The sequence below is a fragment of the Onthophagus taurus genome, chromosome 5 (genome assembly GCF_036711975.1).
Source record: "Onthophagus taurus isolate NC chromosome 5, IU_Otau_3.0, whole genome shotgun sequence".
Taxonomy (NCBI): domain Eukaryota; kingdom Metazoa; phylum Arthropoda; class Insecta; order Coleoptera; family Scarabaeidae; genus Onthophagus; species Onthophagus taurus.
In genome coordinates, this window is record NC_091970.1 from 5,959,540 (window position 1) to 5,987,061 (window position 27,522).

General features: G+C 32.1%; 7 protein-coding genes across 12 annotated transcripts; 5 read left to right on the top strand and 2 right to left on the bottom strand.

Annotated features, from left to right (window-relative positions):
- Positions 1-1,065: 1,065 nt before the first annotated feature.
- On the bottom strand, positions 1,066-8,134 carry LOC111426707 (HUWE1-associated protein modifying stress responses). The gene is made up of 5 exons (XM_023061359.2): positions 8,010-8,134; positions 3,649-4,002; positions 3,293-3,370; positions 3,069-3,240; positions 1,066-2,178 (listed from the first exon to the last, which is right to left on the bottom strand). The coding sequence occupies exons 2-5, from the start codon at positions 3,818-3,820 to the stop codon at positions 1,914-1,916; spliced, it is 687 nt and encodes a 228-aa protein (XP_022917127.1). The 5' UTR covers positions 3,821-4,002; positions 8,010-8,134; the 3' UTR covers positions 1,066-1,913.
- Positions 4,174-4,958, top strand: LOC111426708 (mitochondrial ribosomal protein L12). The gene is made up of 2 exons (XM_023061360.2): positions 4,174-4,360; positions 4,419-4,958. The coding sequence occupies exons 1-2, from the start codon at positions 4,299-4,301 to the stop codon at positions 4,891-4,893; spliced, it is 537 nt and encodes a 178-aa protein (XP_022917128.2). The 5' UTR covers positions 4,174-4,298; the 3' UTR covers positions 4,894-4,958.
- On the top strand, positions 7,325-10,979 carry LOC111426701 (sialin). Its single transcript, XM_023061350.2, has 4 exons — positions 7,325-7,485; positions 7,551-7,610; positions 8,579-9,460; positions 10,283-10,979. Exons 2-4 carry the CDS (start codon positions 7,577-7,579, stop codon positions 10,822-10,824), a joined length of 1,458 nt encoding a protein of 485 aa, XP_022917118.2. The 5' UTR covers positions 7,325-7,485; positions 7,551-7,576; the 3' UTR covers positions 10,825-10,979.
- Positions 10,980-14,729: 3,750 nt separating this feature from the next.
- On the top strand, positions 14,730-16,334 carry LOC111426704 (short-chain specific acyl-CoA dehydrogenase, mitochondrial-like). Of its 2 annotated transcripts, none has more exons than XM_023061352.2 (5): positions 14,730-14,862; positions 14,912-15,066; positions 15,132-15,390; positions 15,442-15,902; positions 15,955-16,334. In XM_023061352.2, exons 1-5 carry the CDS (start codon positions 14,835-14,837, stop codon positions 16,261-16,263), a joined length of 1,212 nt encoding a protein of 403 aa, XP_022917120.2. In that variant the 5' UTR covers positions 14,730-14,834; the 3' UTR covers positions 16,264-16,334. The 2 variants fall into 2 exon arrangements, with proteins under 2 accessions (XP_022917120.2, XP_022917121.2); XM_023061353.2 differs by having other exon boundaries at positions 14,827-14,862; positions 15,145-15,390.
- Positions 16,335-16,767: 433 nt separating this feature from the next.
- On the top strand, positions 16,768-18,145 carry LOC111426710 (transmembrane inner ear expressed protein). Of its 3 annotated transcripts, none has more exons than XM_023061363.2 (3): positions 16,768-17,753; positions 17,805-17,957; positions 18,009-18,145. In XM_023061363.2, exons 1-3 carry the CDS (start codon positions 17,627-17,629, stop codon positions 18,143-18,145), a joined length of 417 nt encoding a protein of 138 aa, XP_022917131.1. In that variant the 5' UTR covers positions 16,768-17,626. The 3 variants fall into 3 exon arrangements, with proteins under 3 accessions (XP_022917131.1, XP_071051858.1, XP_022917130.2); XM_071195757.1 differs by having other exon boundaries at positions 16,768-17,274; positions 17,622-17,957; XM_023061362.2 differs by having other exon boundaries at positions 16,768-17,957.
- Positions 18,146-18,148: 3 nt separating this feature from the next.
- On the bottom strand, positions 18,149-21,778 carry LOC111426702 (2-phosphoxylose phosphatase 1). 2 transcript variants are annotated; one of them, XM_023061351.2, is made up of 4 exons: positions 21,039-21,766; positions 19,432-20,015; positions 18,718-18,856; positions 18,149-18,658 (listed from the first exon to the last, which is right to left on the bottom strand). In XM_023061351.2, exons 1-4 carry the CDS (start codon positions 21,408-21,410, stop codon positions 18,311-18,313), a joined length of 1,443 nt encoding a protein of 480 aa, XP_022917119.1. In that variant the 5' UTR covers positions 21,411-21,766; the 3' UTR covers positions 18,149-18,310. The 2 variants fall into 2 exon arrangements, with proteins under 2 accessions (XP_022917119.1, XP_071051856.1); XM_071195755.1 differs by having other exon boundaries at positions 18,471-18,651; positions 21,039-21,778.
- A 73-nt stretch (positions 21,779-21,851) lies between these two features.
- LOC111426705 (replication in mitochondria 2) lies at positions 21,852-26,875 on the top strand. 2 transcript variants are annotated; one of them, XM_023061355.2, is made up of 5 exons: positions 21,852-22,520; positions 24,712-24,911; positions 24,966-25,058; positions 25,117-25,379; positions 26,112-26,875. In XM_023061355.2, exons 1-5 carry the CDS (start codon positions 22,480-22,482, stop codon positions 26,550-26,552), a joined length of 1,038 nt encoding a protein of 345 aa, XP_022917123.2. In that variant the 5' UTR covers positions 21,852-22,479; the 3' UTR covers positions 26,553-26,875. The 2 variants fall into 2 exon arrangements, with proteins under 2 accessions (XP_022917123.2, XP_022917122.2); XM_023061354.2 differs by having other exon boundaries at positions 24,712-25,058.
- The last annotated feature ends 647 nt before the right edge of the window (positions 26,876-27,522 follow it).

Consider the following 27,522-nt stretch of genomic DNA (forward strand, 5'->3'; position numbering starts at 1 on the left):
CTGATATTGTCGACGGTATTGTATTGATATTACTTTACCTTACCCAGTGGGACGCAGCCACTATAAAACCTCAGCCTAACTCACTACTCCTGTCCAGTTCTCCCAGCAGAGCGCTCTGTGTAATAAGATTCCTCAAGTACCCTACTTGTAAATATATGGTTGATTGTTGATCTTCCTCCGCAGAATTTACACTGATAATTTTCTAGAGTTTGATCCGAAAACGGTTCTATGTATTTGTAAAGCACCTTTATTAGTACTTTGTATGTTATGTTATCAGTGATAGAGTTCTGGCCCAGATAGTTTAGGAAAGTGACTCCCACTCCAGCCCCAGTGTTGAAAGCGGTAGTTGTCTCTGGTTATCACTATTGACAGTTTTCTATACATTTTGACACTTCTTCCATTTTTGACATTAATTATTGACACTACAATACTAATTGATGTTTTTAGCACTATTGAGATAATTGATACTTTTCAACACATTTTGAAACATGTTGACTTTATTGGATACCTTTTTGACAATTTTACACCTTTGGCACTTCTCCACAACATCCACGCCTTTTGACATAACTACACTATTTAACACTTTTCTATATATTTTGACTCACTTTAACTTTTTGAGATCTCCTGACTCTATTTCCCCATCACCTTATTGATTGTTTTTTAAGACAAATTCTTCAATGATGTTGACTGCTTATTAATTGCTTAGCAAAATAACTTAAAATCTAAAGTATTGCTCTCATGATGCTTTTGTTTTCTTTATTGATGAGGCACCTTCTTCTCTCTTGGCATGATTTGTCCTTTGGTTGTATAGAGAGATCTTGTACTTTATCTCGCACCATTTCAAACCAATTCAAATTCTCGTTAGAAAACAGTTTCTACAGCTAACAAGTTAAATAATTAATATTTACTAATAATTAGTTATGAAATTTGAAGGAATATAATTAAATAGAATTGGATTTTATGATGATGGATTTTATGGACACCTAAATCAAAATTAAGGATATTGAACATAGGAAATGATAGATTGAGATCTAGCTACAGAATAGTTTCTAAAAAACTCTAAACCCCAATGCAAACAAATCATGTATTTAAATTATTTTTTTCCATCATTATAAATCCAGAAGTTAATGAATATCCAGAATTTGTAACATAAAAATTTTTTTCATCTCACATTAACATTTAAATTCTACTTAGAAATTAAAAAAATCGAATTCTTACTGCTTAAATACATACATTCTTATCACTTAGCTATTTATATAGTTTTTTTAGTATATAATTAAGTTTTGACAAGAATCATAACCTAACATAACCTAACTAAATCTAATTATTTACACATTTTTATAAAAACATCCACCTTGATTTTGTTATTTCTCTTCTTAGATATGCGGGGATTTATTTTCTTTCTAAAATCTTTTTCTGGATTTGCAAGTAAAATTTTTTTAAATAATTTTAATAAATTGAAAGTGAAATCAGAGTATCACAGATCTTGAGTTTTTCAAGAACTTCTTTAAAAGAAAAAAAATTAATCAAAACAAATTAATATAAATATGTATATTAATTTCGTATCTTGAATTCCTTGAAAACTAAAATATTTTTCAAAATTGGCACCACTGATTATTTTATCTCATTTTCTTCTTTGTAGATGGAATTTTTTTTAATTTAAACAAAATTAATCACGGTATTAATCAAAAATACACAACACAACAAAAAACTTTCAACAAAAAAAATAATAATAATAATAAATACGCGACATTTGCTTTTAAATCGACTCTCATAAATCCTTTTTTTTATATCGACGATTTCTTTTTAATTTAATAGCAAAATTGTAATAAATCGAAACGTACTTACGCTTAACCTAACTTTTTTTCTTTGTACATCGATAAACGTCCCGTTTCGAGTCCGTATTTTTTTATTCACATGTAGCGCGGCTTTTTCGGATGAGTTGGACTCCCCATTGTGACATCCGAAGGTGACGCGGGACGCTTACAGTGCCGTTGAATTTCCCCCGTAATAAACGCGCACAAATCAGTACCCACTGGTTGTACGGCTCTTCTCGTACAATTTCTCGCCAACGCTTCCGTAAACGTATTCAAATCGTCCGCATTAAACGCGTTTTGTTGGTGATGAGCGGGTGCCACACCTGGTGGTGGTGATATATTTCTCGGTCGCGGAGATAACCTATAAAAATAGTTTTGATTAATAAAAAAAACAAATAAGAATTATTAACACGTTCGCTAACAGATTTTATTTGCAATGTTAAACTTTAATTTAAGCTATACAAGAAAAAATTAAGAAAGAAGAAGCTGTATGGAAAAGAAAAGGTCCAGTGTTGGTTACACACTGGAAGGTCAAGAGATTGGTGGCTATGATATCAATAATGCATAAACACTGAATTGTAGAAGCAACAAATAGACAAGGAAAACGAGTAATAAAACCAGAGTGTGTTCTTGGCTACAATAAAATAAGTACATGTCCAGGATAGACAGATCAGACCAGGTGATGGGATACTACTCATTGTCAAGGAAAGCCATAAGATGGTACAGAAAAGTGTTCTTTCATCTTATAGATATTGCAAAATTGACCTCTTGAGATTTAGAGAAGAAGTTATAAAGGATGCTACTATAATCAGAATTCCATTATCTGGAGACAGTTCCCCACACACAGAAAGACAAAACTGTGATGAAGAGGTGTCGCCAGTGTAGCAGAGATGGAGTTTACAAAGAAATCCAGATACAACAACCTGATATGTTCAGAAAATCCTGATTTATGTGTAGATCCATGCTTCAGAATCTAGCACAGTACACAATAATTATGTTTCGTAATATTTTGTGGTAGCTGTAGTATTCATTTTGGTTTGTATACCATATTATATTGTATTTAGAAAAAGAAAATAGAAACTTTAAAGAAATTCAGGTGTACTTAGAAATTCAAAGTCCAGTAAAATGGACTAGGTCTTTTTTTTACAAAAGGTTAGCAAAAACCTCATATACAATGAACTAACCTGTAAATAATACAAACCTGAAAAAACTACTGAAGAAGGCGCGGTAACGAATGTGTTAATGAATTACCTGTGGTGTGCGTGACGCGGAGGTAGTGGTTTCCCAGAAAGGTAGGCTAAAAGATCTTCTCGGCGAATTAATTTCCGCTTCCGTTTTGCCCAGTGGAGTAATTCTCCGTTCCTTTTTTGATACCCACACTGTTTTGCTATTTCACTACTTTGTTTGGCTATATCACAAGATTCTAATTTGGGAAAAAATTAATTAAATAAGATCGTTTTAAATTAGATTTTTACCTTTATATAAAGCTGTTACCGAGGCTGCTGCTGTTTGAAAAGATACCCAAAGCGAGCTTGGATCAGCTGTGATTCGATCTAAAAAGTAAAACAAACGACGAAAATTATTTTTTTGTTTATGCTGTCAAATTTTTATAAAAAAAATCGATGTTGAAATTGGGATTAAATTAGAACTAAGTCCCCTTTCACAGCTGATTATAAAAACGATAACAAAATGTCGGTATCTGAAACATTTCCTTCTTTCTTTTTCTTAACAATGCTTGGCGCAAGAAAAAAAGTACGTTTGTGTCGAAAGACGCGGATTATTGGGGTATTATAAAAATAGCTTAATCTTCGGATAAAAAAAGAAAATATACCTCGATAGAGTTGTGCAATCGACGTCGCGGCATCCTGAAACACCATCCAGAGTTTCCTGTGCGAATTATCCGACTCTATTGTCAACGACTGTTCGTAATCGGGTTGCTCCTCTATCAAATCCGCGCATTGTTGTTCCCAAACGGATAACCAAGAATCACCGTCACCATCCATCGTCTTATTTCTTAATATTTTCAATATCACACCGACTCGTATTTTATTATTTTTTTATTATTAACCCACGTGCAAAACGTACTCCTCCTTAACTATACAAATCCATTACTGCGTTGTCCCAGTGAATAAAATCTTTGACATGGGGAACTTTATACGCGCTACCAACCTCATCTTAAAAATCACTAAATAAAAACGAAAAAATAACAATGAATGACGAGATTTAATAATAAAAATAAGTAAAAAGAATTAAATCAATGTAATAAAACGAAATAATCATTAATTTAATTACGCATTTAGTAAATAATTAAAAAATTATAAAGATTACAAAAAAAAAAAAAAGCGCCATCTATCGACAAACTCAATAATATTAATGACATAACCTAAAAAGTTAAAATAACCGAAACATCATCGAAAAATCATTAAATAATCAAAAAATTTAACTTGTAAATTAAAAACTGTTAAAAAAACATAAAAAACAATGCAAAGTATTAAAAAAATCGCAACCACATCGTTCAAAAATTGGAGATTCATCTCAAATCGGTAAGATAACCTCAAAAAAAAATACACACGCTCATCAATTTATTAATTATTCATTTAGCACCCCAATTTTATCACAAGCCGAACCCCAAATAGAAAAAATCCCCATTCCACCCCCATCAGATACATCAATTCCAGCATCTCCAAAAATTGAACAACTTTGTTCGGAAATAACCAAATTAAACCTCATCGAAGTAAGCGAATTAAGCGCTTTATTAAAGAAGCGGTTAAATCTCCCCGACGCCCCCATGGTAGCGGCGGGCACTTTTGCCCCCGCGAAACAAGAAGATGAGGAAGAAGCGGCTCCGCAAAAACAAAAAACTTCTTTTACTGTTAAGTTGATGAAATTCGACGATAAACAAAAAGTGGCTTTAATTAAGGAAATTAAGAATTTACTGGAAGGAATGAACCTGGTGCAAGCTAAAAAGTTCGTTGAAAGTGCCCCCGTTGTTGTTAAAGGGGATATTGCTAAAGATGAAGCGGAGAAACTTAAAGAAGCTTTGGTGAAAGTTGGGGCGTCAATAGAAATCGAATAAGGATTGAGAAATGTAATTATTAATGTAGAATTAGGTTTAATAAAGATAAATTTGTATTAATTAAATTATTTTTTGAAATTCCTTTATTATCGGCAATGAAAAATTTTATTTTTAACTAAAAGATGGCGCTACTTCATTGAATTACTCAAAGTATTAAACATTTAAAAGCTAATTGCGTATTATTTGAACAAAACGTTATTGCAACACGTTGTCCTCAAAAAGCAGTTTGAAAATAGGTTGCACGTGAATGACTTTTAAGAGTAGTAATAAGAACATGGCCTTTAAGTACAAAAGTCGAAAAAAAAAAAACTTGGAAGAAATCACGAGTTTTATTTTTAAATGGGAAATAAGTCTTTAATGCAAAAAAAAAACGTTGTAGACTTTAATCGACGAACGTCTGACCACAAATTAGCGTCTTTTCTCGTTCTTTTGTAGAGCTAACTACGAATGTAATCTGCCCGAGGGGGCCTCTTTAAAAAAAAACTGGTTGGTGGAATTAAAAAGGAAAAAAAATTGCCCCCAGTAAAAAGATACCTGGCGCTTGATGTTACGAAGAACCGCTTCTTCTCGGTGTAGTAATTTCGTAGCAATTCGAATTCTTTTTACTGCAATAACTTTCTCATTTTTCTTGTATTAGTAGCGGGGTAATGAACTTTTCGAAGAATGGGAAAAAATTCAAGGTTTATTTGTTCTTTCAACGAAGATGAAAACGAACGTCATCAGCTTGAGAAAAAAAAAACACCGAGAAGAATTTTTATTATGAAATTGTTACAATCTGCAATGGTTGTATAATCGAAGAAAAAAACAAAACGATTAAAACAGAAACCGCGCAGCACATTGAATCGAACTCAATTGCTATCAATTAAACTTAATGCGGGCGTGAGACGGACTCTATATCATTAATATACAGGGAGAACATTAAATACAAGACAATTATGACTTGTATATGTCATAAATAACGGATTGTATCGAAATACTTTTTTGAGTTTGTCAATTACATTCTATGAAATATTTGGAATCATTCTGAAATATGATTGAAAGATGTCACGGATGTTGGGAATAAGGCAACAAAATCCTCTAGCATTTAATCATCGTGGTCTCTATACCAACCTAGTGTAAAACTAGAACTAACACTAAACCGAGAACTAGAAACATTCGGGTTTAGCCGCACGTCTCTAAAGACGGCTAAACCCGAATGATTCTAGTTCTAGGTCTTATGTTAGTTTTAGTGACAGTGCTAGTGCAATACTAGAACTAACGCTAGACCGAGAACTAAATCATTTGGGTTTAACCGCACGTCTCTAAAGACGGCTAAACCCGAATGATTCTAGTTCTTGGTGTTAGTTCTACTTTTAGTTCAATAAAAATATACAGCAATCTAGCGCTACATAACAATTAAAACTAGAACTAACACTAGACCTAGAACTAGAAATATACGGGTTTAGCCGTGCTTCTGAAACACCCTGCTTGTTATTCCCTGTCAATTGTTCCTTCCTTAGATATTTTGCTGCCAAAGATGCTTTTATGTTCCTCACATTGTTTTATTTTTCTTAACTCCAGTTTTGGATCTTCATCGTTTTGTCCAACACACATATTCCTTTCTAAGTTTCCTTAAGTTGCTGAATATTTTTGTTAAGCCATTTTCCTTTCCATTCAATTTCTTTGGCAGAAAGAGGCAGTTCTTTCTTCTTTATTTCTCCCCCTTTCTGCATTCTTCATGAAAACTTCTGCCTTATTTTTGGATTGATTTCAAGCATTTTCACTTTCATATTTCTGTTTTCACCTTTTTTATTATCCGCAATTTTTAATATGGCGCCTGCTTGGTGGGGAGTAATCAAAATCCTTGCTCTTCCTCGTTCAGTGTCATATTAGGTCCCCTCAACATTGGCAATCACATTGGCGAATTGTTTGCGACTTTCGACTCATCTAAATAGTTTTCGGCACCTGCCATTTGCACATTTGCTTCCTTATCTTTCTTATCTTGATAATTTTAACACTACTTTGTTTGTCTCCCTGGCTATCCAGGGTAATCAAAATCCAAACATGAGAACATGAAGATGCAAATTTGATTTATAAGGTTAAAATAACATTGGAGAGGAAGTTGCTTCTTCGAAAATGAAATAACCTAGCCTAACTTAATACAGCATTAAGAAGGAATACAATCATTGCAAATTTAACAATTTCATTAATATTACAAGATTTTTGGCATTTATTTTGAACCAGCCTGTATATAAACACATATTCAAAAGCTATACTACAAACCACAATTGATATTGAATGAAGTAGAATGAGTCGGAGTTTGAAGAGATGATAGTAATATATTCCACGAAAGCGCCGTCCGTTACAGGAATGAGAGATCTGATTGGTCGCCGTTGGAGGTGGGGCACTATGTATATGAATAAACCCACGCCGATATTTCGATCTCAGTTTTTCGAGTTGGCTTGGCGTAACAGCTCTTTACAATTTTTTTTTCGCTCATTCAAAAAAAAAAAAAGTGAAAAACTATTAAAACCAACTGTGATCTTTTTTAATTACTTAAGTTTTTTCTAGTTTTAACATTTAGTTTTTGAAATTACTTAATTTCTTTTCTAGGTGTGTTAATAATTAAAAAAAATTAAATTAATTCGAGTTAATAAATAAAAATTATTTTTTTTTAGTTAATTTAAATCGAATTTTCGAAATCATGGCTTCCGCAACAACTAAAAAAGGTTGTTTAGGTAAGTTTGATTGAAACTTTCTTTTTCGCGGGCGGTTATATTTAACATTTTGAGACGTTCGCACGTAATTTGGACGTAGAAACACACGATGAGGTTTAATTTTAGATTGAGAAAATGTGAACGCACGAGACTTGAGTTTCACATTTTCTTGGCACGCGGTAAAATTCTTAAAATTCTTTTCCCTTTTCATACCACCCATATAAATGCAGTTAAAAACTAAAAATTATCAAAAAAAATTTGTATCAGTGAAAAGAAAAGTGAATTGAAACGGTTTCTTTCTTTTTATCCAAACAGGTGCAAGGTAAACCGCATACCTTTCAGAAATTGTTTACTCAACGGGAAGGAATAAATTAAAATACTCGTTGAGGAGCTATTAAAACTTTTTTTTTAACAACTCACCGTTCGATTCCGATTTTCGTTTTGTGCTCATTTTCTTTCTTGTTTGTTAAATCGAGCGAGGAGTTGCTATATTTGGGATCACCATTCCAGTTATAGAAAGAAGGAGCCGTAAATAGATAACCTTGAAATTAAATAAGAAAAAAATTAAAAAGATAAATTGAAAATGTGATAAAATTCGTTGGCGCCAAATTAATTAGATATTTATTGATAACCTAATCTTTAAAATTAAAACAAACGTCAAAATTTTGACGTTTAAAAAAAATTTACCTCGAAATTTTGACGTTTAAAAAAATAACCTCAAATATTTTATGCACTTAAAAAAATTTGTAAAGAATTTTAACCTTGAAGTAAATTTTTTCTTTATAATTAATATTTTCGTATTAAAAAAAACAATTCCCCACAAACATTTACACATTAATTGCAACAATGTGTATTTATCACATTTATTCTACAATTATGTCAACTCATTCAATGAGTTAATTCCATTTAAGACCAGACAATGACTATGAAACACCTAATAAAACCATAAAACTATAATAAAAACGTTTCTAACTCCCTTTTTTTTTTAGATAAAATATCATGTCGACAAGTATTAAACATCATGGTAATAATTGGTTTTATGATAAATTATATGTTGCGAGTGAACATAACAATAGCAATAACGGCAATGGTACCAAGTCCCACAACAAATGTGACTAATAATACAGATAACGCAACGATGGAGCCAACTTCCGAGTTATTTAATTGGGATAAATACCAACAAAATATGATTTTGGGTAGTTTCTTTTGGGGATACGTCTTGACTGAGCTCCCTGGTGGTCACATGGCGGACGCAATCGGTGGTCATAAAATATTTGGAGGTGGAACATTAGCTGCTAGTATCCTAACTTTATTAACCCCATTAGCTTGTTATTGGGGTTTTGTTCCTGTAGTACTTATCCGTGCCCTGCTAGGTTTCTTTTTGGGCGCGACGTGGCCTGCTTTACCTCCAATCGCTGCCAAATGGATTCCGCCAATGGAGCGATCGAAATTCGTGGCGAACATGATGGCTTCTTCATTGGGGGCTGCAATTACAATGCCGGTATGCGGCTTGCTCATAGACAAATTGGGATGGGCTAGCGTTTTCTATTTGACGGGTGGGTTAAGTTTGGTTTGGTCTGTTGCGTGGTTCTTTGTAGTGTTCGATTCGCCAGCAACGCACCCGAGGTGTAGCGCCGAAGAACGGATGGAAATAGAAACGGCTATCGCTCAACATACCAAAGGAAAGAAGCCCAAAAATGTCCCGTGGAAAGCCATTTTTACGTCATTACCAGTTTGGGCGATCGTCGTCACTCATGGATGCTCCGTTTTTGGGTATTTCACGGTGGTCAATCAACTCCCAACGTATTTCAAGGATGTTTTGAAGTATAATATTAAAGAAAACGGGTTATACTCCAGTTTGCCATATTTAGGTAAGCCAAAATCTAAAAATAAATAAAATTAATACTGGAAAATTTTACTAGCAAAAAAAAATGAGGTTATGTTTTGAATTTTAACTATTTTTACACCTTTGCCAAGGAAATTTCACCTTGACTTTAAAATTACATCAAAAAACGTGCTTCGTTATATAATCTTACCTTAGATGAGAATCTTTTTCGATTTAACACGTATTCAAGGCGACTTTAAGTAATTATAATTTTTTTTTAAATTTATCTATGGAGGTTTGTTTTGGTGTGAAGTTGCTCACAAATAATTGACAATTATAATATTAAAAATTAATTCAAAAAAGTCAAATGTACTTAAATAATTATATAAATTATTAAAATAAATAATTATTAAACTAATTAATACATTTACATTAATTTTTTTAAATCAAATTAGATAAATCATTAAAAAAAAATTAAGTTGGTATTAAATTTGACAATTATAAAATTGACGTTTCACATAACCTAATATGCTTTTAAAATTCTAATCTAAAATTAACTTGAATACCTCCGACGTAAAGAAAAATAGTGTTATCGCACCGAGTAATTATTTCCGTGTTAAATACGTCATAAATTTGCATTGTGCAACTCATGAAAGAAAAATTCAAAAGAATAAATAATCGTATACAGGTTCTTTTTTAACCTTCTTTTGCAATAATCTATTTTAAAAGTGGCGATTAAAAAGAAAATGACGAAATTTTCGATAAGAAAAGCTGAATTTGGCACGTTTGTGATAAAGGTCTCTATTTATAATAATTTTAACACTATTTTATTATTATATCTGTTTAAAAAGTTCTTTTTTGATTCTAGGTAAATATTTAATGGCGATAATTAGCAGTTATTTAGCAGATAAATTGCGGCGCAACGGAAAATTCACAACGACGTTTATTAGAAAATCGTTTACAACATTCGCGGTAGGTTTTCCAGCCGGTTTTATGGTTCTCCAAGCGTTTTTCGGTCAAATATCGGCTATTTCAATAACGATATTTACCTGCTCTCTCTTTTTTAATGGAGCTGTAACGGCGGGTTATCTGGCAAATGGTTTGGATATAGCCCCAAATTTTTCGGGGACAATCTTCGGGATGGCTAATACATTATCATCAATGGGCGGTTATATTTCGACCGCTATCGTGGCCGCTTTAACCAACAAAAGTTCAACGTTCTCAGAATGGAAGTGGGTTTTCTGGATTTTAGCAGGAAATTATGCTTTGGGTACTTTGGTTTATTTAATTTTTGGAACTGGTAAATTACAAGGATGGAATTCGGTTGAACGTAGACAAAGTGAGAACGGCGTTAAAAGCGAACAAGAATTAGAACCGCTTAAAAAGAAAAACGGGGAAATTCCCGCTTAAAAATTAGCATTAAGAATAAATTAATAAATTAAATAAAGAGTTGTACTTATAGGATTAAATCTGATTACAATTTGAATAGGTATTTTGTATTTTAATTTTTTTTTTGTAAATTGTGATTATTTTTTTACTAAAATATATAAAAACGAATCAAGAAATTTTATACTTTTATTTTATCGTTATTATCTCGATTTTTTGAGTAAACATTAGATAATGAAACGTATTAATTTTCATCTTCTATTTAATAGAGTGCAAACAGTGATAAAATTCGATCTAAAAAATGAATTAATTCATTAATAATTAATTAGGTTATCAACAAATTGACTCGATCGAGTTCGTGCAAGAAAAACAGCAAAAGAAAAATTCTTAATTTGAACTCATTCGATATGATTACTTAAAACCCATTAAAACGATAAAATATTTTGGAACAAATTAGATATTTATTGATAACGGGTTTATAAACGATCTCAATTTTATTATTTAACCTCGTTTTTTTAGATGAATAATTGCTGATATTAATCATTTTTAATCGGTAACGATGTGTTTTGGACTTGTTTTATACGTACGTGTTTTTGCCGGACTCTTGAAGTTATAATTATATCGTTCTATATTTTTTATTAACAAATATATATCCTCTTGAATTTATCGGTAAGTTTTTAATCTTGAAAAGAAATTAGAAAAATATCTCCTTGTCAAAAATACTTGACGTTTTAAAAACGTCAAAAGAGTTTGCTGCCAACTTAAATTTAATAGTAACTATGAAATCCCCTAAATTTTTAAAAAATGTTTACATTCATTATTATTTCTTAAAAAAAGTAAATTTACCAAGTAATCCAAGACTTGAACCTCAGATCCGATACTGATGAGAAATTACGAAATACTCGAAACATCTTCAATCAGCTACACTCTCATCGATCTGTCAATATCTAGAGTTATTTTGTCATTTTCCTCCAATAAGGAAAACGACCAACCCAAGATTCAGACTAGGTATAACACCATCTCGCTTAACGTTATCCCTCAAAGTTGGTGGTTATGTGTTGGAAAGAGTACAACAGTTCTCCTATCTATATATCTATATAGAAAAGCCTTAGTGGTAACATAAAGATATGAAGCTTGTGCTCTAACAACCACACGTGAACAACTTTTTAGGGTATATGGTGCCGATATTGAGAGGTTCATTAAAAGCACTAGAAAAAAAGGAGAATTGGAGATCAAATTGAAGTCAAAGAACAAGAGGCAGACCGAGAAAACGATGAAAGAACGATGTAGAGATGACTGGCATGTGTGCGGAAATTAGCCTAGGAATTTTTATCTACACCACAGGCTTTCTGGAGTAGCTATATTTGCAGGTACTTGATGTAGGGTGGCACCACCAACCAACAATTTTATGGGTGGAGGAATTCTCCATCTCCCAGATCCATAATCTTGCTCCACGACAGGGATTTGATAATAAAAATATCTTCTTGTATGGCAAAACATTACGCCAACATATTTCTGTCTCTTCTATCCTCCTTCTCATAAAGCATTTTTCCTCTGAGAAGTCAGAGACATAGATGTTGGAAGGATTTTTACAAAGATGAATTTGATTTTGACACATTCAATTTTGTTCAGACTAGTGAATGGGTTCCTGCGTCAATTTTCTTGAAATCTGAAAAGGAAGCTCCCAATTCCTGCTTCTTGAAATAACCCAAGAAATACCTAGAAACCTTGATGTTATTCCCATTAATTAGTGCAAATTCATCAAAACCCATTAATAAAAATATGTAACTCTTATCGGTTGTTATCAAACCAGCAAAAAAATATGTATTATAAATAACGTAAATGATAAGAAATTGTCGTACGAGCTTTTTTTGCAAGTTCAAGATATCCCTATTTGTTACTTGTACTGATAAATATCTATTTATTTAGGTGTACAAGTAAAGAGGTGTGGTTCATGACGTTCTTTATCTGTATCAAAATGTGATCAAGATAGCCACACACGGAAGTTCCATTTTACAATGGAACTCCAAAGTTTACAAAGTTTAAAGTTACAAAGGGGAAATTTCAAGTTCAAACTATTTAATTTCGTTTAAGTGTTTAAAATGATTTATGATGATTAAAATCTAAAAAGAATCATCTATTATTATTATATACATTATGGATTGAGGTTGTTATTATTGAGGGTTTAATTGTCCATATAAAAACACCTTGCAACAAAAAAACGAGGTTAAACGCGTTCAGCATATTAAACATTTTAACTAAACCGATATTTTCTTATCACTTTTAAATATGTTACACACCACGTGTCGAAAGATTTTCAGTATATTTCCTTTAGCAAAGGCTAAAAAATACTTTAAAAATTCGATTCACGCAATATGTTAGTTCGCGACCTTTTTATCTCCTCTACAAATTACTCAGAATTTATCTCTTTTTCAAAACTATCGCAAACGTTTCATTCGTTTTGTTTAAATGTTTACCAAGAGGAGCCGAGTTTTGCGTCATTCACACTTCAACGCTTTTTGTTCAAATAAAACCATTTTCAATAAAACTTTTAAAATAAAATGACTAAAGGTCCGTTAAGTATTGGTTATAACTTATAAGGTTATCCAACTCGAACGAATTGATGTTGAGGTAGAAATGTCAACGTCAATTTTGACATATTTGCAATTGTCGTGAAAAATCCTTTAAAATGAGCGCAAACATGATACGTTTGATTCCAATATTAGTCGAGATTTAAGCAACTTCCGGTTTGAAATGTCTGTCATTTTTACAAATTCTTAATTTTTGTAAAATGTCTTAAAATTTATCACAAAAACAAAAATACAATAAAAAAAATTAAAAATTAAGGTTGGTATTAATACTTAATAATTAAATTGCTATCTTCATTGTTGATAACTTCGGGCTTAACGTTTTTTTATTCAAACTTTTTTGTTTTTTGAGATAAGTCATCATCATCTTTGGACTCATTTTAAAGGTTTTTTAATGGAGATGACAAATATGTCAAAATTGACGTTGACGTTTCAAACCGGAAATGATTGTATTTCCATTAATATTAAAGTTAAATAAGTCGAGTTTGGACTCATTTTAAAGGATTTTTTATGAAGTTTACAAATATGTCAAAATTAAAAGTTGAAATTTTGAACTTTTTGGTTTTTTGAGATAAATGTGTCAAGTTTGGACTCACTTTAAAGGTTATTTTATAAAGCTTTTCTAAGTTTTTGTGTAAGACGCCCGGCTAAAAATAAAACTTTTTAGTTCTAGGTCTAGTGTTAGTTCATGTTTTAATTGTTATTTAACCCTAAATTCTTGTACATTTTAATTTATCTAAAAATATTTTTTTTGATTTAATCCACTTACCTTGCTTATAATTTCATCCATTTACCCATTTTGAATTAAATACAACCTTTAAATTCAATTAATTATGTGTTTTTCTTTAAAAAAATTTGAATTCAACGTTAATTTTGACAAGCAACTGCAATATTTGGATCTTAATCACCATGGTAACCGAATCAAGTTGGATAACCTAAAAATAATAAAATTTTAACCGTTAATATTTCAATTTATATTTTAATATCTTTTTCTTTATATTTTTGTATATTGCTTAAGTGAAATACACTGTATAATATAATAAAACTATAGAAATGTTAATTCTTCCAATGACGTCACAGCAAGGCTTTTGCGGGGGGAACGTTCATAACAACAGCGTTCATATGGAGTTGGATAACCTTATACAGTATGTTTAAGACGGCATTATCTTTGTAAATAAGTGGTGACATACATTGACAAGCTGTCAAACCGCTATTTGGGCTCGAATATACAGGCTTTATAAACCGCGGTACTTTGATAATCTAGGGACTTTAAAAATGACAATCATAAAGCGCCATCTATGAATGAAAAGATGAAACTTAAACTAACCTAAAAAATATTAAAGAATGTTTTTTTATAACTAATTTTGTGCAAAAAAATTATCGCAAGATAAAAAACCAAGTTAAAAATATGCAAAACTTTTCCACTCGGCGAAAGTGTCGAAAAAAATGTCCCTGAACCACCTAAAACGTTTAAGTAAGCGAAAAATACGTTTTTAACCTAAAATTAAAAAAAAATTTTCCAGATTTCTCGAAAATAACCCAACATCGCTCAATAAACACTCTAAAATTATCCAACGAACATTCCAACTTACAAAAAATATGCAGAAAATTCGCCGAGAAAGAATTAAAACCTTTCGCTTCAATGTTCGATCGTGAAAATAAATTTCCATCGGAACAAGTAAGCCAAAAATGAAATAAACGATTCATAACCAATAAAATGGATTTAAAACCAAATTAAATTAGATTAAAAAATTAGGTGAATTGGGTTTGATGTCGATTGTGGCTGCAAAGAAATGGGGCGGATCTGAATTTGATACTTTAAGCCTTTCGATAGCCGTGGAAGAAATTTCAAGATGTTGTGGAGGAACCGGAGCTATAGTTTCAATACATAACAGTTTATACATTGATTTAGTAAACAACCTTTGTAACAATCAACAAAAAGAAGTATTTTTAAAACCGTTTGTTGGAGGAGAAATCGGTTGTTTTGCTTTAAGCGAACCAGGTGAAATAAATTAAAATTAACAATAAATATTAAAATTAATCTTTTTTAAAGATGCCGGAAGCGACGTCGGAAATATTTCAACAACAGCAACCGAAAAGAATGATTATTATTTATTAAATGGAACAAAATCTTGGGTAACAAGCGGAAATGTTGGAAAAGCAGCTGTTGTTTTCGCCACAATCGATAAAAATCTAGCTCATAAAGGAATAACAGCCTTTTTAATACCAATTCCAACACCAGGATTAACCATTGGGAAATTAGAGGATAAAATGGGGATTCGAGCCTCACCCACTGTTAGTTTTTACTTGGAAAATGTTAAAGTTGCAAAAAAAAATATTATTGGAAACGTCGGTGATGGTTTTAAAATCGCAATGAAACAATTAGATAAAGCAAGAATAGGAATCGCGTCTCAAGCCTTAGGAATTGGACAAGCAGCTTTAGATGTTGCTGTTGATTATGTCAGCACAAGAAAAACGTTTGGAAAGTTTTTAAGCGAACATCAAGCCGTTAAAGTAAATTTTATTTCATTTCTTTATTTTTTAAGTAAAAAAAAATAATTTTTAGTTAAAAATATCGGATATGTGCCAAAAATTAGAATCAGCTCGTTTATTAGTGTGGAGAGCGGCCGTTATCGCTGACGATGACAATATATCTTATACAAGAGAATCAGCTTTGGCTAAAATCGCCGCTAGCGATGCCGCAATCGATATCTCGCACAATGCCTTACAAATTTTAGGGGGAATAGGTTACGTTAAAGATATGAGCGCCGAAAGACATTATCGAGATGCAAGAATAACTCAAATTTACGGCGGGGTTACCGATATTTTAAAAATGATTGTTGGTGATTTGGAGGTTAAAAAACATAAAATGTAAGGGTTAAAATAAAAAGGATTTTATACTTACCATTATTAAAATATTTCTAAATAAAAATATTTTTAACAAGATGAATTTGATTTTGACACTTTGATTAGACGCAACTTGTCAATTAATACCAACTTAAAAAGATATCACTAATTGATATCTCACCACAAATTTTTAGAGATATAGGTTCTGTTATGATATGGGTGTGCAAGAATAATTCAAATTTATAGTGGGACAACCGATATTTTAAAAATGGTTGATTTGAAGGTTAAAAAACATAACATGCAAAATTTGCATAAAAAAAGGATTTTGTACTCACCATTTTTAAAGGTATTTCTAAATAAACATATTTGTTGACTAAAACTACAACTAACACTATCACTAGAACTAACATTACACCTAGAAATAACATTTTTAGCAAGATAAATTTGATTTTGACACATTCAAGTTGATTAGACGCCAACTTGTCAATTAATACCAACTTAAAACGATATCACCAATTGATATCTCACCACAAATTTTAAGGGAAATAGGTTCTGTTATGATATGGGGGTGCAAGAATAATTCAAATTTATAGTGGGACAACCGATATTTTAAAAATGGTTGATTTGAAGGTTAAAAAACATAACATGCTAAATTTGCATAAAAAAAGGATTTTGTACTCACCATTTTTAAAGGTATTTCTAAATAAACATATTTGTTGACTAAAACTACAACTAACACTATCACTAGAACTAACATTACACCTAGAAATAACATTTTTAGCAAGATAAATTTGATTTTGACACATTCAAGTTGATTAGACGCCAACTTGTCAATTAATACCAACTTAAAACGATATCACCAATTGATATCTCACCACAAATTTTAAGGGATATAGGTTCTGTTATGATGTGAGTGTGCAAGAATAACTCAAATTTATAGTGGGACAACCAATATTTTAAAAATGATTCATTTGGAGGTTAAAAAACATAAAATGCAAAATTTGCATAAAAAGGCATTTTGTACTCACCATTTTTAAAGGTATTTCTAAATAAACATATTTGTTGACTAAAACTAGAACTAACACTATCACTAAAACTAACATTACACCTAGAAATAACATTTTTAGCAAGAATTTGATTTTGACACTTTCTATGTGATTAGACGCCAACTTGTCAATTAATACCAACTTAAAAATAGCACAAAATTTAAAATTAACACCCACAAAAAAAGAAATTTATTTAAAATAATAATAAAAATTGTGAATAAAAACCTTAAAAAGACCTATAAAATCAAATCCATTAAGTTAAATGAAAAAGGGTGTGTTCAAACACACCCCTTTTAATAATGAAAAGGAGTGGTCTTTTCTTCCCCATATTTTTACTCAGTTATAATGGCAACGTTTTACGCGAACCCCAACGATGAAAATGAGCCGTGGATAGAAAAAGCAGCCATCGATGGGCTTTCTTTCCGTGTATGGCACGTTATGTTTTTTTGCTTCTCCGGATTCGTAGTCTCAGGTACTAAAATTAATATAATCACAAAATGTGTTAAAATCGTTTCATTTTTAGTCATTTTAATCGGTTGTTGCGTTAAAATCAGAGTTCCACGCACCAAGCAAGAAATAGAAGCAGATTATCGCCGCAAAAAGCTAGCTGATAAGTTTAAAGAGCGATTAAAGATGATTCAAAACCAAGAAATGGATGAAATTGATTTAGAGAGAGGTACAACACATTAAGTAACAAAATAATAAATTAATTTAATTATTTTTGTAGCTTTAGATATTATCCGGGAAGATTATAAAGAAGAATCGCGTTCAATTGAGTTAAATCCGGGTTATTCCGATTTCAACGTTGGCTTTGAGAACGTTTCTGAAAACTTAAAAGGAGAACCACAAGTTAAAATGAATTAAAAATTAACGTTTTGAATGATCTATTTTTTGTATCTAATAATCTACATAAAATGGAGGAAAAAATACTGATCAACAATAACAACTTGTCTTAAAAATTTAGTACCTATCCTAAAAATAAAACTAAAAGTTATCACATTTAAAAAATCGAATAATTATAAACTCTCTTTATAATTTTTGAAAACATGCATCTCTAATGTTAGTAACGTTGAACATAGAGAAGTAATCCTCGTGTGAAAATCTTACAATATCCTCGATTTTACACAGGGAAGCTTTGCCATTAACATTAACGATATTCTTGCAAAAATCGATTTGTTTTGTTACATCCTTTCCGTTCGCCAAAAGTCGAAAGTAAAGACCATTCGCGCCGTGTTCATTGTTGTCATGGTAAACTTCGAAAATTAATCGAGCCCCATATCTTAGAAGTAATGGGTCATTTTGAAGACCGAGAGCGGCTGAGAGGTGCTCAAGTGTATGATCATGACCTGAATATAATATAAAATATGGACCTGAAAACTTTTAGATACAAAAATAAAGTATAAGAAATAATTAGTATTAAGAAGTGTTAGTATTACCATCGCTAACATTTGAGACACGATATGTCGAATTAATCCATAAGATCTCAACAAACACAATCTCCTCCAATTAAAATTTTTCCACTTTTGGTGACTCACCCAATCAGTGTAAGCAAAAATCCCCACGATATTTTGTCGCCTAACAATATTTAAATAAAAAATTTGCAACACAACCAAGGGTTACCAACTGGTAATAAAAATATCAAACAGAAAGCCCTCTAGCGACTAAACTAAGCAATTTTGTATATAGATAAGTTGAGTTAAATCATCATACTTTTGGTCAAGGTATTTGTGGTCTTGCGTTGTACACGTCATTTCTGGACACCTGTATATTTATATGACATTTAAGTGAGACCCAACCCAACCCAAATCTCAACTTTTATTTTATAAAATTCGTATAGAGGCAACCAATCAAACATGCTTCTAAAAATGCCTATTAAATATAGTATATGATTATATGAGCATATAATGAGCTCATTATATGTGATACTATACTTTGTCCACGACTATTGAAATTGATTACATAAATTTATTCTTTAAATAAATTTTTGAATAAAGTTTAAACGTCAATGTGACACAAATTCAATGTCACCAACTGTAACCAACTTCACAACAATTTGTCAACATTAAATGTCAATTTTATAAAACGTTTTCTTTACGAAAATCACCATGTTGGTAACCCTAACATAACCTCACTTTTAATTAATAACTTACTTAATACAATTTCTTGCTGAAACACACGGCAATTTACTCCCATGACAAACATACGTCAATAAAGCATCTTTAATAGCGTGAGGATCTTCGTCGTGCCGCTTATTAGTTGCCAAACTTGAAAAAATCATCTTCCCCGTACTTTCTGCCAATCCACTAATAGCAGGGTGCGATTTCAAACGATTCGAAATATCCTTTTGTACCAGTTTTAAATACTTTTCGGTCACCTGACACCCGCAATCTTTAAAGCAAAAGTACATCGATTGACTTTCCAAAATAGCGATTCTCGTTAACGTCTCAGGGCTGATCAGCCCATAAAGGAAAGCTAAAGCGGATTGGAAAGTTCGTCGATATCTCGTGCTGTACACGGAAATTTCGTATTGAGTGAGATTTAGAAGTCGCGGCCAAATGTTTTTGTACGTTTGTTTTAAAACGTGCCCCAAGTGAAGGAGTTGATTTACTCCTTGCATCGTTAATTGTCCCAATTGACATTGTTTTTCGTGCGATGGAAGTAGAGGAAAACCGTGAAATGAACCTGGACCTATCCAGGAAACTCTTCCTGCTGAAGTTAAATTATGTAGATATGACTAAAAAGGAATACAATGATTATAAATATTTTTAAAGCGTATTTTAACATCGTATTCGTGATCTACATTAAATTCTCTTTAAAACGAGCCCAAACTCGATGGGGTTATCAAAGATATAAAGATAATGTGTTATAAAGATAACAAACTTTTGATTGTCACTTTTTTGAGGTTATGTCAAAATTAAATGTGGTGTTTTTTAAGATAATCGAGTCGAGTTTGGACTCAATTTGAAGCATTTTTAATTCCCCACAAGATCGTGAATAAATAAAAAAACCTAACCTCACTTTGTAAACGTCAAATTGATATTGTTTGATATTTTTCGCCATCTTGATTAATAATTTTAATTAAATAATAATAAAGTTCATTATTTCTAGATCTAAAAACACCCGGCGAATTTAATTTCGTTGAAATCGAATCATTTTTCTTAAATCATCTTTCATTTTGTTTTTATTACTATCAAATTTGATTAATCTAACATCGTATTCGTAATCTACATTAAATTCCCTTTAAAATGAACCGAAACTTGGTCGAGTTATCTTAAAAAACAGCATACACCACCAACTTCCGGTTGTCACTTTTTTGAGGTTATGTCAAAATTAAATTTGGGATATCTCGGGTGTTTTTTAAGATAATTGGGTCGTGTTTGGACTCAAATTAAAGGATTTTTAATTTCCCACGTGATTATGTACAACCTCACTTTATAAACGTCAAATTAATTTTATTCGTTATTATCTGTCATTTTAACACAACATTTTGTTTTTTATTTGTATTTATTGACTTATCTTTTTCAGTAAACGTCAAATTATTTGTTGCCAACCATAAAAAAAAAAATTTTCATTGAAATTTATTTTTTTTACGATTCTAGTTCTAGGTATAGGTCTATTTTTACTGAAATAGAACTAAGATTAGACCTAGAATCAGTCGGGTTTAGCGGCACGTCTCTAAAAACGGCTAAACCCGAATGTTGTTAGTTTATGTCAAATTGGTTGCCTAACCTCAAAAAATAAATGATCATAACCTCACCTTATAAGAAGTAATTAAATCATTATCGGGAGTACCACAATTAATATTACTAATATTCTTGATATGTTGTAAAGGTCCTCGATCTCCATGTCTTATTAACACCAATAGTCCTTTCAAAGACCATTGTTTATTATTTGGAATTCCTTCATCACCGGTAACAATCTCTTGCGTAGGATTGCATACGGTAAAAATTCGTTTCGTTTTAACATCAACCTCGAGATTATTAAACAATTCGTAACTAACAACGGGTTCGAGGAGTTTGCTGCGGGGCCCAAAGTACCTGTATACGCCTACAGTGAGCGCGAGCAACCAAAAAATGCCCACAAAATAAAAGGTGCGCTGCTGGAAGGGGACCCGCAGCCCGAGCAGCATTATTTAAACCGTTCAGATTATCCCATTTCTCGTTTTGTGATTATCTCGGTGAACCTGGAAGTCACCTTTTTTATCTTTCTTCCGTGGAAGAACACTTCGCGATAACGGTTTACGTCAATTCTTGTGGGGTAAACGACAACGTTGCAATGTCACTTTGACGTAAACGCAATTAAATTTGGACATGGTTCGATTTGGTGGATTTCGATTCTAACATGAAGCAATTAATCTTGAAAAGTTTGTTATTTTGGGGAAATTATGAAGATTTAGCCGTAAATAGAATGTTTTTGATGTTATAGGTTATCGCGGGTTTAATTATATTTCGATATTGGTATTTTTAAGTTATGTTGGAAGCAAAATATTTTGATTGTATCTATTCGACCGTGTTGCCAAATCGCTTTGTGTGAGGGTGAATCGATTATAACTTTTTTTTTTGATTTTTAAATGCGCATGTTCTCGTTGGGCTAAATTTGGATTAAAATTGATTTTATTTCTTGATATGAAATATTAGTAATTATAAATTGATTGGATTAAATAAAAAAATTGATATAAAAATGTAGTACGCGTTGATTTTCGTTTGTTTTTTGGACGCAATCAAAATTGACAGTTAGTTAACCTAAATTTTTTGTGGAAAATGGACCGTTTTAAATCGGGGGTGAAACTACGTTGAAAATTTGTGGAAATTAGTGTCCCGGTAATAGTAAATATGTGCACGTGATGAAGGCATGGTTTTTGGCGCGGTGGTGGGGGGAAAAATAAAGGAAAACCGACTCTATCAACAAAAATATTCAAGAATCAAATGCGCTGGTGGTGCGAACGCGCGCTCCGTCACGTTATCACTTGTACAAAGGGCCCCCTTCGCTGATCGAAACTCCGAAAAAGGGAATTAGTTAATTTAACAATTAAAACCGAAATAATGTGACTTAATCTATAGTGCGTTCAAGTTTCGTTGTTTGTACATTATATTTAGTACGCCGTAGTTGTAGTTGATAATTTCCCGTGTATATTTTCCCTTTTTCTTGGCCGATTTTCGTGTGATGCCGAAGAACCGGAGATTTAATCCGAACGTCTAATGTCTCAGCGAGATACTGTGATACATCTAGTGGCTGGAGGGTGAGTAGTTTTTCCTCCGTTTGTTTTTTTTTGTTGGAGGTTAACTGAAAACCTAACCTGAAAATGAGAAATTACATAAGAACCAAATCGGAGCATTTGCTACGCATTTAGCAACAAATTGTTTAAATAAACAATTTCAATACCAATTTCTTATACAAATTACTTTCGCAAACGTAAGTAAATTCGTTTAATTGAAATAACGCGCAAATTGTTTTATTTTTTTACGGTTTGTTTTTAAAACAATCAAGCAAAACGAAAAATTCCTTATCAATCCTCCAATTAGTAAACTCTCGATATTATCTGATTTGGTTAATTCATTCATTTCAAAAAACCCAAAAAATCTCGTTTATTTATTGAATTAAGCCGATTTTTAACGTAATATCATAAAGTATATTAAACAATAAACGCATTAAGATATAAATATTACAATAATAACCTTTTCCTTAATAACAAATTACGAAATTAGTTTCGATTGATCGTGCCAAATATTTCCGATTGAATTGTGAGCCGGAAACGTAGAATCGGGATTCCGATAATTGAAACTGTCTAAAAATATGACGTCGCGACGTCGTTTTCGCCCCATTTCGAAATAAAAATACGAAAAGAATCGAATAAAATAAAACCCTTAAAGTTTTTCTAACCGCATTTCGTCGCGCTTATCGTCTTGAAACGTAGATGTCACCACGGTCGCTTTTAATAATTAAAAAAAAATTAGCTTTAATAACGACTTAGTGTAAACAGTCCGGCCGTTTTCTATCTGTCCAAGCTAAATTTAGATCGCGTTTTGCTCGACGGACTCGTATGTGAACTTGTTATTCTCCTGGACTCGAGAAGTATTACAAGGTCGAATTTGTATTTTATATTTTATGTCAAATGTCAAAACGATTTTTAACCGGCGCCATCTCGAGGGGAGAATCGCAACTAATTTTTGAATTCGAATAAAAAGTGAGGTTAATTTTATTGTATTAAATCGAATTTAATGAAACAACAAAGTAGAAAAAGTTATTTTTGCTTTATAAAAAGTCGAAAGTCAAAAGTGACTTTAAATAAACCTCGCTTTGGCATTAAGAAAAAAAACTTCCAACTGGGCAATTTATTTTCGGTGAAGCTAACATGTTTTGGAATTGCGCCAACAAAACAGTTTCAAAACTACACGCAACATTCACAATTGAACAATTTCGCCTATTTTATTTAATTTTACCATTTTAGTTTCGCGTTGTTTGTTTACCTACGAATTGGCCAATCCATTTCTCCATATCTTTTATCGTTATTAACACAACGGCACTAAATTAAATAAAAAATAAACAACAAGATAACGTTGAACGGGATTTGTATTTTTTGGATCTCATAAATCCAACATGTGTTAAAATTACAACTCTAAATTAATCCGTGCGCGTCAATGCGTGGGATGTTAAAAAAAATAAGGGTCTTTATTCTCATTTAACATTTTATTTTTACTTTCTATCATTTTCTTTTTCATTTTAACTACGTTCACTCTCTATACGGCCCCCCTTTTCATACGGCGATTCGTTATAACGGCCTCTCCTATGATGTTTCGATTTACGACATATTAATTCCCCTATTTAGATTATTTATTGTTTGGAGATCGAATAAAAAAGCCTTTTTTAAGATTAGTTCAATAACCACTTTTGTCTTGAAGTGAAAGAATTTCTTCAGAAGAACGATTTGGGTAAAAAATTCATACCACCAATATATCGGACTTATATTGATCCAGATTGGTGGCGAATTATAAATAATAAAATTAAATAAAAATAAATAAAATTATTATAATTAGAGAAGTTAGTCACGATTAATTTACATTTTAAACGAACATTTACGTTTTAAGGTTGGTAATAAAATGACATGGTTATAAATTTGCGTCAAGTCAAATTTTTTTCAGGTTAAGTTTTTAATTTAACCTAAATTGTATTGACACTATTTTTTCTTGTAAATTGTCACACATTGATCCAAATTGATGGCGAATTATAAACAATAAAATTAAGTAAAAATAAATAAAATTATTATAAAAAGTGAAGTTGGTCACCATTAATTTACATTTTAAACGACATTTACGTTTTAAGGTTGGTAATAAAACGACAAGGTTATAAATTTGCGTCAAGTCAAATTTTTTTCAGGTTAAGTTTTTAATTTAACCTAAATCGTATTGACTCTATTTTTTCTTGTAAATTAGTGTTGCAGGTACCGTAGGTGCAATAGTGACATGTCCGTTAGAGGTGGTAAAGACCAGGTTGCAATCGTCGAAAAGTGGTTTTTGTTACGAATCGCTAAATGGGGGTGTCCTGGGGGGCGCCGCCACATCACAACGCGTCATCGACGACACAAGGAACCCAACCTCGACAACAACAAACACCTTAAGTCCGGCCCAGAGGCGTAGGTTGTGGACCTGTGCCCGCCAGTGCCGCCCTCAAGTTGTAGCTCTTTCAGGTTACGTCGCGAAGACTGGACCCGCGACCACCAGCCTCGTTCAATGTTTGAAGCGTATCGTCAAATACGAAGGCCCCATGGCCCTTTTTAAAGGTAATTATTTGTTTTGTTAACAATAAAGCAATTTTTATTAAATTTCTTTTTTAATTAGGTTTGGGGCCAAATTTAATAGGCGTAGCTCCTTCGCGTGCAGTTTACTTTTGCACGTACTCTCAAATGAAAGTGTTCTTAAATAGTATTACGACTCATCAAGACACCGCGATGGTTCATATCTTATCGGCAATGTGCGCTGGGTTCACATCGAGCACTTTAACTAACCCTATTTGGTTTGTAAAGACGCGATTACAATTGGACGTTAATAAACAAAACCAAATGACCGCTATGGAATGTGTACGAAGAATATATGCTCAATCAGTAAGTTAAATAATTAAAAAAAAAAAAAAATTAAAGTCCCTAGATTTACAAAGTACCGCGGTTCATGACGCCTGTTTTCGAGCCAAAATGGCGGTTTGACAACTTGTCACTGCATTTCACCACTTATTTACAAAAATATTGCCGTCTTGTTGCCTTTGGAGTTGCAAAAATAGCAGTAAGAAGGACTTTCGACTCTTAAGAGTACCACGAGAAAAAAGAATGGAGTTTTGGCGTAATGTTATCAATAGAACGACAGTTTTAAATTTCCCGCTTGACTTTCGAGCCAAAATGGTGGCAAATCGCGGTACTTTGTAAATCTAGGGACTTTATAAAAAATTAAAATCCCTAGATTATCAAAGTACCGCGGTTTATGAAGCCTGTGTATTCGAAATATTCGAGCCAAAATGGCGGTTTGACAACTTGTCAGTGCATGTTTCCACTTATTTACAAAAATAATGCCGTCGTGTTGCCTTTGGAGTTGCAAAAATAGCAGTAAGAAAGGCTTTCGACTCTTCAGAGTACCACGAGAAAAAAAAAGAAAGGAAACTTGGCATAATTTTATCAACAAAACGACATGGTTTTAAATTTCCCGTTTGACTTTCGAGCCAAAATGGCGGTAAACCACGGTACTTTAAAAAAATAATATTAAAGCGCCATCTATTGGCTAAAATTTGAATTATAAAATGTTGGTAATGTAGAAAATTTTTTTTTTTTGATAAAATTTTTTTGTAGGGTCTTTTGGGTTTTTATAAAGGTATAACGGCATCTTATATGGGAATATCGGAAACGATAGTTCATTTTGTGATATACGAAGCGATCAAACAGGAAATGATGGCGCACCGTTCCCGGCAAACGGACGATAGGGACGCCAGCGATTTCCTCGAATTCATGTTGGCGGGGGCCGTTTCGAAAACGGTGGCGAGCTGCGTCGCGTACCCTCACGAGGTTGCTAGGACTCGTTTGCGCGAGGAGGGTTCGAAGTATCGTAAATTTTGGCAGACTCTAGGTTTGGTGTTTAAAGAGGAAGGTATACGCGGCGTTTATCGCGGTTTAACGACGCAATTAGTACGGCAAATACCGAATACGGCCATTATGATGGCCACTTACGAGGCTGTAGTGTACCTGTTAACGCCCCGATCTGGTAATTATTATGGGAGAGACTGTGAAGATTAAGATGACTGAAAAAAAAATGATTTGGAGTGAAGAGGAGGTTGATAATGAAGGGGAAAAAGTGAGTTTTTTAAGTTCCTTTTTAAGTTTTTTTTTGGTTAGATTTTTTTTGGAGTATCGCCGTCGGATTCCATTTTATTTTTTGAGGATTTAAAATTAATTTTCTGTAAAAATTGAAAAAAAATTAAAATGGGATTAGCAGAGGAAATTGTTCTTCCGATCATGTTAAAAAAATGAGTCATTAGTTTATAAATTTGTTAGTCGATAAATTTGCTGTAAATAGCTATAACTACGTTTTTGCAAAAATAAATATTAATAATACGTTACTATTTATTATATTATTGAATTTCCTAAATGAATCCTTTAACTCATTGTATACAGGTGTCACAAAAGTTCTTATTAACATAGAAACATGAAATTTGGCGTAAAATGCTTAGGAAACGCATTTTCTTTTGTAATGTCAATTATACCGTGAAGGAATGTTAGGTAAGGTTACTTTTTTTTCCGCCTGTCAATCTTCAACTTTGGTAATAAGTAAGATAATCGCGTTTGCCGTTTTTGCCAAGAGTCATAGTCGGATATAAAATTTTTTGGATTAGTCGCATGAAGTCGTGTTTGTTTCTTAATCAATTCAGAAAATTTTTTTAGTTATAAAGCTGTTCTTTTTTTAACGTAAATGGAGAGAAAATTAAAAATCCTTTAAAATGAACCCAAACTCGATATATTTATCTCCAACAGTTAGCGAGATATCTTCATTTTTATAAAAAAAAAATGGCGATTATTTGACATTTGACAGTTTTTAACCTAACTTTTTTATTTTTTAACCCAAATATATCATGTTTGGTATCAAATGAAAGCATTTCTGACTCTTATTAAGATCGTTTCTATATTTATCAAAAAAATGTTATATTTAATTTTGACATTTGACAGTTTATAACCTATCTTTTTTATTTTTTAACCCAAATATGTCATG